The sequence below is a fragment of the Cyclopterus lumpus genome, chromosome 4 (genome assembly GCF_009769545.1).
Source record: "Cyclopterus lumpus isolate fCycLum1 chromosome 4, fCycLum1.pri, whole genome shotgun sequence".
NCBI lineage: Eukaryota > Metazoa > Chordata > Actinopteri > Perciformes > Cyclopteridae > Cyclopterus > Cyclopterus lumpus.
In genome coordinates this window covers 9,691,648-9,703,413 of record NC_046969.1, presented here as the reverse complement: position 1 = coordinate 9,703,413, position 11,766 = coordinate 9,691,648, and the positions used below count along the sequence as shown (strand labels likewise).

The 11,766-nt window shown below is 40.0% G+C and overlaps 1 protein-coding gene across 1 annotated transcript; it reads right to left on the bottom strand.

Moving 5' to 3' along the window:
• Positions 1 to 1,208: 1,208 nt before the first annotated feature.
• On the bottom strand, positions 1,209 to 7,793 carry LOC117730007 (kynurenine--oxoglutarate transaminase 3-like). The gene is given in 17 exon segments (XM_034531456.1): positions 1,209 to 1,524; positions 1,602 to 1,700; positions 1,849 to 1,935; positions 2,040 to 2,113; positions 2,824 to 3,010; positions 3,123 to 3,212; positions 3,302 to 3,378; position 3,522; positions 4,103 to 4,222; positions 4,329 to 4,351; positions 4,354 to 4,450; positions 4,575 to 4,661; positions 4,797 to 4,946; positions 5,715 to 5,859; positions 5,991 to 6,052; positions 6,438 to 6,528; positions 7,715 to 7,793. Coding segments are annotated over 15 exon segments (1,347 nt in total). The 5' UTR covers position 6,528; positions 7,715 to 7,793; the 3' UTR covers positions 1,209 to 1,524; positions 1,602 to 1,643.
• Positions 7,794 to 11,766: the final 3,973 nt, after the last annotated feature.

The following is an 11,766-nucleotide window of genomic DNA, read 5'->3' as shown; positions in this document are numbered from 1 at the left end:
ATCTTTCAGCAACGTCTCCGTCGATGGAGTTGGTATCCATCTGTATCGAGGACGACGTATGAATGTATGGGAGAATTTATTTTTTTTAAGTGCAAAATCACAACTCGTGTTTATAATTCCCATAGAAATAATTAGCATCAAAATACATAGTGGCAATTTGACCTAAATAACTAAAATACATAATAACATAATAATGGCTCTGATCTATTCAAGTGTCGCAGTGTGACAATGAACCAGCAACTTTGGAACTGCTCCCAGTATATTCATGACCACAACATGTACCCTGTGTATGGTACAGTATGCATTTATGACCCTTTTATGTATTCTCCCTACTGACGAAGTAGAGACGTGTGCACTGCAGAGTGCAGAGGACAGGATTTATTAATTAAAGTGATTTAAGTCAACAGAACCGCGGGGTGGAAAGGCTTGTGCTGATTAACATGCTGATTTTCTCCATTTAGTCAGTGACATCAGAATGCAACCCCATCCGTTTTGAGAGTCGGCATCAGCCCACATCTGCTGCGCTCATGAGGACGCAATAATTGTCTTTTTGAGTAATAGTGTATTAAAAAGAAAGTGTTTAGTAATGGAAAAGAACGTTGTTTCAATATGTTGTTATATGTACTCAATTATTCACTCAAGTTTACATGTTTTCCGTGCAGAAACAAGGAGCTGCTGCTATCTGCTGACAAATGCTGATAAGTGCACAACACATTTTATTAATACCTACAGACTGGGGATGTGTGTTCAAGTTTAGTGGTTTTTTGACGACCTGAAGATACCATTTAGTTGCTAGACATTTTTCATTTGACATAAGAGCACCGGATATAGTGCAGCTCTACTGAGATAAAACAGACAATAACATGTGTTGAAGAAATGTTGTTACATTTATTGAATTGTTATATTTGATCAGATAAAACACTGATACCTGCATCATATATTAGCCAACCTGATCTCCATATATCGCCACTGGAAAAACTCATATCAGTCACTAATTCTAACACGTCACAACCTAAACAATAGTATCACATTATCACAAATGGATTCTACTCAAAGTTCATAAACATTGAATTATGAAGTAGATCGGAGGGATGTCTCTGGAGGCAGGCCAACATTAGTCACTCGATATGCTGTGATAACATTGTTTCTACTTGTAAGGCGTGCTTTTAATGTTCAAGCATTAAGTGGCATTAAATGAATCACACAAGGCATCCAACACTTCTTTATTGTGGCACTGGCATTAATGTAACACATAATACTTCACTTAGTGGGTTTGAGAAAAACAATATTATTTGGAAAACAAGTCGAGTCGATACATTTATTAATTGCAGTGATTCTAATAAAAACATTATTTAAAAGCATTGCATCATTTATGATTTCTTCTACAATGGAGGTTTTCGGAAGCCCAATGTGAGATGGGTCCAATCCGACTTCTAAACATCAACACACCCCAGTTGTAGAACACTTTTCCTTTAATGAACACCTCGGCCACAACCAGGACTCACGACTCCGTCTACCGAGAACCTGTTAATGGAAAACAAGGCGTTATGATGGTAACTGTTTCACTATTGGCATTTTACCAACTTTGTGTGCAATATTACAGTTAAATGCCATATCGCTCAGTCCTGAGACGCCACATCCCATTAAATCTTCCTCCAGTTTTTCAAGATGGCCTCCGCTGCATCAAGAGTACTGTCTTGCTGTTAAGAGAAAGACATATGGTTATGAAAATATTTAATATATATATATATATATATATATTATATATAAATATTAATCTTAACCTAATACTTTTGGAAGCGCTGTGTGTTTTCTTTGGTTCGCAACAGGCAGTTTCTTTGCATTTACCTTAATGAAGCAAAGGCGAATGTATTTCTCAAACTGCTTCTTGGACTCCTCTCCAACAAACGCTGTGACAGGAATGGCTGCCAGTTTCTACAGAGAATATTGTTATTAAGAACAATACTTAAATAGCTGCAATGGGAGAGCCGCTTTAGAGTGAGGAAGTATGAATGAATGAACTCATTCAAGTCATTTACCTTTTCTTTAATCATCCACTTCACAAACTTGTAGTCGTAGGCCTCGTCTTGGACCATATGCGACAGGTCCTGATCTACAACCAACACAGAGCAGAGATGAGCTCCCAGTAGCGCGAGGTGGCCGTCCAGCTGGATAAAGTAAAAGTTATGAAGAGTAATGAAGTTTCAAGCTGGCTCTCTTTTCATTGGCAGAACGCAATGTGACACACTTTGCTGGTAGTCATTTGTATGAATAGAAAGAGTTTATAGAGTGTGAGGGTCAGTAGTAGTTTCCTCTGGCTAAACTTGAGTTTTAAGTTTGATGAATTTCAAAGCATTCAAACTTTTGATCTAAAATGATTTAAAAAAGGTTTTTACTTGCTATTACTGTCAGCCACGTTGTATTGAAAATACTGCATGCTTTGAAATCCTAAATGTGATGCAAACAGAAATTCAGGTGCAAAAAAACTTTTCTCATAACTGCAGAGGGGCAGCTTGTGCATAAAGTGATCTGCTGTGCTTCACACATCTGGCAGTTCTCCCATCAAAAGGACAATAAAGCTTGGACAGGCTACTTCTTCCCTCTGTGAGCTCAAGCTTCCATTGCACTTAAGATTCTCGTGTCACCCGTACAGTTCATTGTCCGTGATGGCACTTAACGTCGGCATGAAAACTAAAACAAAAATTGTTAACGTAGACTAAATTGCAACGATGATCTACCGAGCTGGATACGTCTGAACGAGTTAAGCAGCATTGGTCGCTGCACATGCGCCATTGATGCCGGCTTCGATGTTCAGAAACTCACTGAGAGGCGTGACGTCCACCAGCATGAAGTAGCCTCCCTCTGGAATGACAGGAGGCATGCCGGCCTCCTGCAGGAAGGCAGCCATGCGGTCCCTCTTGCCCTCAAGTTCTTCTGCCAGAGAAGAGAAGTAGCACTCCGGCTGACCCATCAGCTCAAAGTTATGCTGCAAGCCTTGTGCCACCGCCTCCTGACAAGAGAAACGGACAGCTGGAAGTTTCAGGCTAAAAAAATGTGTAGTAGAAAAAAGAAAAACGACAGAATGACACTTTGCATTTCAAGAAGGAGCTTTGCAAACCTGCCTGTAAAGGTGTCGGGCAGGTGTAGATAGTATTCTGCATGACCGTCTGAAGATGCCTCATCAAGTGCTCCGGTCCTATAGACCAACCAAGCTGGGAGGCAAGAATTTCACTAACATGATGCGCAACAACTTGAATTGATGAATTTTAGACGCCGCGTTCCGAGTCAACAGATCTCTTACCTTCCACCCGGTTACACTAAATGTTTTCCCCGCACTGCTGATTGTGATCGTTCTGTCCCACATTCCCGGCAGCGTGGCTTAAGAGACAGAAAGCAAACATCAAACCTTCATGAAATTAGAACTGAGTAACAGCAGTTATATATTTGTGTTCTAAATAAAAAGCCGCTACTTAGGGTAGGATGAGGCAATGTTAGGCCACAATCAAATCAGCATTTATAACCCTGTGATTTCAGAATTACATCTTTTTTTTGTGCAACGAAAAGCACAAAGAACTGGCTCCCAGAAGCAAAGTCAATGTATGTTTTGCAGTGAGTCACGGGACAGCGGCCATTGAACTTGTCTGGTTAGCGACTGTGCTTACTGGTTTTTGTAGTTAACATGCCGCCCACTATCTCGTCGGTATATTGTAACCGGCTTGAGCCAGCGGCTGGCTAGCATGTGACCAGTTAGCTTGCCGGCCCAAGTAACTCACCAACTAGTCCTGCGAGTAGTTGCAGGACTTCCTTGTCGAGCTTCCAGCAACACCTATTTTAAAAGGACACACATATGTCTACGTTGCTGAGCTGACTTTCTGCTGCGATTGGACCTTGAAACAATAAAGTTTGCAAAGTGTTTTAGATGTTTCAATCTCTGCAGCTGCGTGTTTAGGGAAAGAGCTTCTGTTATTTATATATATAATAATATATATATATATATCTATACTATATATATATATATATATATATATATATATATAAAAGATGGATGAGGGCGATTGGCTCTGATGGACTTCTTTGTCTAACAGGTGTGGTTGAGTCGTACCTATTTGATGTGTTGGTGTCCCCGGTAGACGAGCCACTCATAAACCTCATCACTGAAGCACAGAGTGTCGTGTTTAATACAGAGGTCAGCGATCATCTGCAGCTCGTCTCTGGTGAACACCTGCAGGAAGAGGACAGGACCGACTGAACCACTGGTTCTACCCGTCGTGTGAAGGTGTTTACGTCTCTTGGTCCCATCGCGAGTGGCGAACGCGATGCCCACTTACCTTCCCGATAGGATTGTTGGGGTGTTGATGATGATGGCCTTTGTCTTAGAGCTGAATTTACTGGAAAGCTCATCGGGGTCCAGAAACCAGTCGGCACTTGTGACCGTCTTTTTTCCAGACTTCTGAAATATGACAGACGACATTTCCTTAAACTCCACTAACCTACTCAAGACGCGGGATGAATAGAAACTGTACACTTGTGGCACATGAACGCCAAAATCCTCCGTTGCTGTCGGTGTAACTTACGAGGCGTAGTGGTATCAACACAGGCTTGGCCCCTGCCATTCGCACCATCGGTACATAGCAGTCGAAGAAAGGTTCTATTATGATGACCTGGAAAGAGAGAGAGAAAGAGAGACATTACACAATACAAACACTGTAAATATGGGGAGCATGTTTGTGAATGTACATAAATCAATGAATATGAACACCTCTATGTGACCCAGAGAGAGAGAGAAATGTCCCTACCTCGTCTCCATCTTCCACCAGTCCTTGCATGGTGCTGAAGAGGGAACCATAGCCTCCCACTGTGACCAGGATTTCTTTGAGGGGGTCAATCTGGCGCTCGTAGACCTTCCCATAAACCTGAGAAAGGGCTTTCACCAAAGATGGATGACCCTTGCAAATCAACAGAAGGTAATAAACAGGTGAACGCTGACAGTAGCAAATATGTCAGAGAACACTGTATCATAATGGCAATTTTCATTTCCTGTAGTTGCTCCTATCTGAACACTTACAAACTGCAGCTTTCGTACACAATGAGAGTTCTAGCTGCTAATGAGTAAAAATACATGTCAGGTATTGTTGGATACAATACAAGTTTGCAATAACCAAAGGTTTCTATTGTCTTTACACAGCTAAATCAGTCCAAATAATTAACTTCTATTTTATTAATTTGATTGTGAAATTCTATTAAATAACGCTTCACGCTGACTGGTAACACACGATGTGCATCACTCCATTCATTCTAAATTACAGATCATCTCTTGTCGCAACCTGAATTAAATTCAAGTCCCTCAGCTACACCTATCCTTTTAAAAAGGACTACTTTTTTGTTCCTCTTAGATGTGGTGCTATTTATCAATCTAGATTGATTTGGTGTGAGTTGCCTAGCTGTTGGGGACAATCGTATGTGGATTATCTTGAGCGTCTGGGTCATGATTTATGGACAGAAATGTATGGTTCAGTTTTTTGATGCTTTGAGCACCACAATTGCCATGAAGTCCTCTTATATTAGAGAGAAGGCTGACACCGTTACCACTCTTCAACTCCCGCTAAAACAATCAAGATTGATAAAAATCACTAGAAATAAAAGGACTTTGGGGCTGAAATGTCCCTTTAAATAACTAGATTCCAAAAAACTATTTGTTAGTTCATCAGTCTTACAAAGCCCCTGGTGTACTGGTTCATCTTGTCTACAGATGCCGCCTGCGCTAGTGCCTCCTTGACGTACGACGGTGGAGGGATGTCTGGAAAGCCTTGACCCAGGTTAACAACAGACGGGTCGGCTGCCAGTGAAGTAAATGCCACCCTGAATTGACAATAAAACAAGCAATTACTTGACAAAAAATTATCTTGACCAAATAAACAGATGTCTCGTAAAGAACGTGCATGTTGACTCCTCAAAGTGTGCCGTACAAAGAGAGTATTGTTTAAACTCACCAGACATTCTTGTCCAGTCCTTCGATCCTTTTGGTGTGCGTGTGCCGGGATGTCATTATATTCTGCAACACAAAACAAAGATGCATGAGAGATAACACCTTAACAAGTGTCCCTTTGCTTTTTGCAATCCCAACGACTACTCACTTGCCTGTCCCACAAGCTGTGAGAGAGCAGTAAATTAATCATCAACCACTCACTCTGGAGCCGTACGCCCACATACCAGGACTTTGGTCAGTGGTGTTGTTTTTTATTACTGTTGAGACCATGTCAGTGCATAATCGGAATGCATCAGCCAACAACACTACGCCTCACTGCGCTGGTGTTAATGCCCTGAGCTTGTAAAGCAAGAGGAGCAGTACCCAAAGCACCTAAAGCTTAAAGCGATAAGTCCCGCCAGTTAGTTCATCACCAGCCAAAAACATGGAAAGAGCTTCAAAGTGGACTTACCTGTGAAGTGCAGAACCTCCTTTTGCCGTTTACGTTGGCCGAATGAAATGCAGGCTTAGAGCGATTCAGGACTCGTCGTGCCACGTTCATGCTGAGCAAGCAGAGAGATGAAAAAAAACAATGCGAATTAGGGTTTTCTCGCCCTCTTAGAACTTGTGCGTACATGTTTGATTCGGCCACACAGGCCGTTTGCTCCGGCGCCAACACTGCACCCATTTACAGTTGTTGTAAGGGTCATGCCACTGCTGCACTCTTTTTAGACACCAAATGTCAACATAAACCCAAGTGCGGTGGCAAGATCCGACCAATACAGCATGCATGTTCAACACACATTTGAAGAATACTACCTTTTTAAATAACCAAAAAAAGACATCAGGAAACAGGCTGACAGCTGTTGGTTAAAGCATTACCAATAAACATGACATTAAGTCAGTTAGTGAAAATGTCAATGTTGCGCAGAGGGAAATGTAAGAATACAAACACTAACATTGGCAACACATGAAATAACTATTAGCTTTTTTGTCTTTAAATCATTCTGTATGTTTAGATGATGTACTGCCCCCCACCCCCCAATTGTTAAATAAAAACTATCCTAAAATTATGGAACATAAAAAAAAAGGAAACTTATAATCGGGGACCACAAAATAAATGCTACACATTATGTAAGGATAATGCAGGAGGCACAAATAAATCAATATGTAGGAGGAAGGGTAACTTTGGCTGAGCTTGGAGCTGTCTGTCGGACAGTGTCTCTGAAGGGGGTCACCTTGAGCGCCTCAACATTTGAATTTGATTTAATCTAGCAACACGACAACAGCAGATGGGGCCATTGTGCTACACATAAATACAGCAGTCACCTGAAACAGCGTCAGACCTTTGGCAACTAAGCTGACTTTGCACAGTGGCGACGGTTTCTAATGGAAATAAAACCCCAAGAAAAACACGGTGGGGAAGCGTTTCACCTGTTTTTTGCCTTCAACGTTGAGGTTCAATGAACGTCACCACGGGACACACGCGTGTTGTTCGTATGACTAGTATGTTAATACGACTAGTAAACCACGTGCTATGACGTAACGACGACCTGTCAAGAGATGTTAGCTCGCACTTGCTAGCACTGGCTAGCTACGCAGTTGGCAGCAGCTGTTGCGTTAACTTCCACTTGCTGTTGAAAGGAGGCGGCGACAGTTAACCGCCGTCGGACCTTCTTTGTGATAAACGTACCATGTAAGCGTGACTGATAGAAATAAGGCACGGCCACGTCTGCAGCTCCAACTTACTTGTGGTTAGACTGAACTGACTGAACAGCGCTCCTGTAGAAGTATAACGGTCTGGGGGAGGAGTGCCGGAGAACGGGGTGCTAGCTTTGCTGTTGTCGGAAATTGGCATTATTTACATGTTGGCCACGGACAATAGACGTGAACTGACCAAGCAAACTGAGCTTCAATAAAATAGAATAAAATAAAACCAATATAACAGGGTTGAATATGTCCTTCTCGCATTATTTTTTTGGCATTGCATTGTATCGTTGTGGGTATTTCTACTTGATTAATTTGCTGAACATATAGTGAAAACAAAAAGTTTCAATAATACAGGCCGAGGCCTCCTGACATACATTGTATTTTATATTAGTTGTTGGCTTTTTAGCTGTTTAGATGAAGTGAACGAGGTCTATTTGAATTGGGCACTTGTTGTTATTGGACTTTCTACGGGGTTACCGTGAAGGCAGCACGGTCCAGATCTGGATCCCCGGTGTCTCTGCTGAATGGACCATCTGGGAAGTGATGTACCTCTATACGCTTCACGCGCCATGAGAGAAAGCTCTGTGTTTTCACAACGGGAAACAATTCCACACAAACAACAAATGTACAGAACAACTCTCTGTTTGACATTGTGAATCTAATTTTATCTACATGTAATAATATATTTCCGGATTCCTTCATCTACATATCAAATGAGGGGACATCTCACATTTACAGAATTGTAGCATCAGTTTTCTGGGTAGCAGTGTGGGATGGAGAGAGAGCCTGAGCTTCATACATGTTCTTCACTTAGATAAACAACCCAAACAAGTAAGAAGGGGGGACTCCTTATTAAAAGATTTGCCAAAAAAGAAAAGAAATGACCCCAAATGGTTTGCCATGAATGAATATTTTCAATAAAGGCTTTGCACACTTCTGTAAGTTTAGTACCCAATTATTTCTGGTCTTGCCAAAAGGAATTTGACAATGGGCTATCAACATTATTTTTAGAGACTTGAGTCTGAATGTGATGTTGACATGATGTGACTGAGACGCACACACGTGTGGAGAAAACCTTTTGTAATTCTGCTGTCAAGCTGTGTTCTGCAGCTACTATGCTCGCATTTTTGAGACGACGTGACAGCAGGTTTAAACAGAACACCTACAGTATAAGGTTTATTTTGGAGAAAAGTTTAATTCTGCAACAATCTGCAAATTAATAGAATTCTGCAAAATCATTTTTTGTTTATTTATTGTTATTATCAACAAACAGCTGAATTTACAAGATGTGTATTATTTAATGGCCGTCAGCCAATAAATAATACACATCTTATAAATATTACATTTTACCCTAACTGGATTGGTGAAATCATATAGCCCCCAGGTATCCAGGAAAAGTCCACTGCAAAGAGAAAGAATGCTAATGTTGTCAGTCACTTTTCTGAATTATATATTTTTATTTTCATAAAATATGTAAAGAATTCATAACATCATAAAACAAAACTGACATAAAAGAAGTACTATTTTAAATATCATTAATGCAGAACAAATGTATACCTCAATTGACAGTTTTATTAATCTCTTTCTTTTTCCTATAAGCCTTGAATCAGTGACCATTGACATGAAAGGGAAATGTCTTATCCATAACGCATACTTTATTATCAATACAGTTTCTAATAAACAAATAAGGCACAATAAATATATATATATATATATATATATATATATATATATATATATATATATATATATATATATTCATTTGTAATTATTCTGCATATATTGCCATCTGGTGGCCGATCTCTTTTATTGCTTTCTTCATGAGTAGATCAGAACCTCAAATCACATATAGGTAAATATCTCTGCCTGGCCTCTTTATGGCAGTGATGCATGGCGTCAACACTATATTAATGTTAATAGCTGCAGTAATGACAGCAAGATTAGCACAACAACAGCACTTATTATCATCAAGCATGAGGTTAGTTTGCACAAACAAATCAACTGTCTATGTGACATACCAGGAAACTACTGCATGCTGACCTGCTGCATCCAGTCTGCATCCAGTAGCCTATGGACACGTCACATCTAGTCCTCGATATTACAAATCGTATTCTGCCAAGTATGCGTTATCAACATGCTCTCTTGTGTTTAAATTCTTGATTTGGCCTGTACAACACCTGGTGGGTGGCCTGCAGTGTTTCCAATGAAGGTTTCCAGCATTTCTGGTAATCCGCTCTTTAGCACGCAGAACGTGTTCGTGCATCTGCTCTTTGTTACATCGCTGTCAAATCCAAGTACCCATATATTAACAAACGACTTCTATGAAAATAATGATTAGGCTTTTGGCAGCAGCACAGAACACAAGCCTCACGAACAACTTCCTAATGATGCTGTGTTGCAAGTGCCACTTCTATAAGTCAGCGTATTAAAAAAAAACAATACAATCGTATTTTCTGCAACTTGAAACGTTGTAAACATGATTTTTGATTGATTCAGATATGTTATTATGTTTTATTTCACTTTTCAATGTTGATGTCATGGTGAATACGCGTCATTTGAGGTAATAATGCACTTCATTTGTGTTTTTGGTTTCATATGATTCAAATATGGTTGAAATAAAGTATATTGATAAAAAGTGACCTTTTAATTATTTATTTTAATGGATCCAAATTAATTAATTTGAGTGTATCTTTTATTTAATTGAGTATTAACGGAAGTCAAGGGGCTGATCACGCTGAGACGCCGTCGAGAGGTGCGCCTCGCCGGGGAAAACAATGTGGCACCATCCCCGTGGAACAGTGGGATCAAACGTGATTAACGGAAAATGTTGTCTCTGTCTTTCTCTCAGTCCCTATGGGAAACTATCTGGGCATGATGTATGAATCCTCCCCTTCCTTTTCAACAGCTAAGTGTTCTTTGCTATTGTCCGAGACCTCTGCCTGCAGTTAGACTTCTCCACAATAACCTCAGTAAAAATCTGTACTTTTCACCAAATGCTGTCCAAGTGTCCAAGTTTACGTCCAAGTTTATTATACGTTGAAAGGGACGACAGTTGCTTAGAGAAAAACAAAGGACACTATAGTTTCAAGTATGATAAATGTGCCATCATTGATATATGTGGGATGGAAACACCTCTAACACAATACAGCAACCTCCCAAGTTACCGTAAAATTCAATCCATACCTCTATGGGAGAGTTGCAGTATTTATGAAGTGAAAAGATTCTTGCTACTGGACGTCTCGGCTCAAGGAAATGCAGGATTCGATGGGTTAAAGTTTAACAATATTTAATGGCAAAAGTTACTAGACAATTTACGTTCACGATCGTGGGGGGCCAGTTGAAACAAAACATCCAAAGACCGATACACTCTTTCCAAAAACTCCTCCTGTGTATCAGTTACATGTCTAGTTTGTTCAAGCCGAAAGACAAAGTAAAAGAGAACGTTCAACCCCATTACAACTCCTTATCTTTAGTCGCCAATCACGCCTTTAACACCTCAAATGTTAGTAATTCGCTGGGTAAAACAAAGCATCACTTTGGTTGGCTTAAGGCCATCTTCAAAGATGACGGGGTCAAACGTTAAGACAGAGAAGTTCCCCTTCAGAATAAAACCTCTTATCTTGCCTTCAGAATAAAGTAACGTCACAGGTTCCCACCCCGCTTCCAATTTGATCTAACATTTCTAAGCAATAAACTACCATTCATTCTCATGCATCATACAGTTACGATAATAAAACAGCGATTGTCTCTTATGCTTTATAATACATTCCTCCAGAATATTCTTCATAATATTCCCTATTAATTATCATAACTTTCTGTATGTATTAATTTAAAACATAAAACTTCTTTTATGTACATGTGCAAATCAAAATAACCTATTACAACTCTACAGAAGGTAGGATTATAGTGCAGGGCTGTTGTTATTAAACTGTATTAGTTTAATCTGGTGTACTTCATAAACTACCAACTGAATGTATTTTAGGAATTAAAGTATATAATAATAATAATAATGTATATTTTAAATATCTTGTCAATGTACACTGGTCAAGAGGCTGCAGAGTGATCTGGAATGTATTGATCAGCCAGCATCT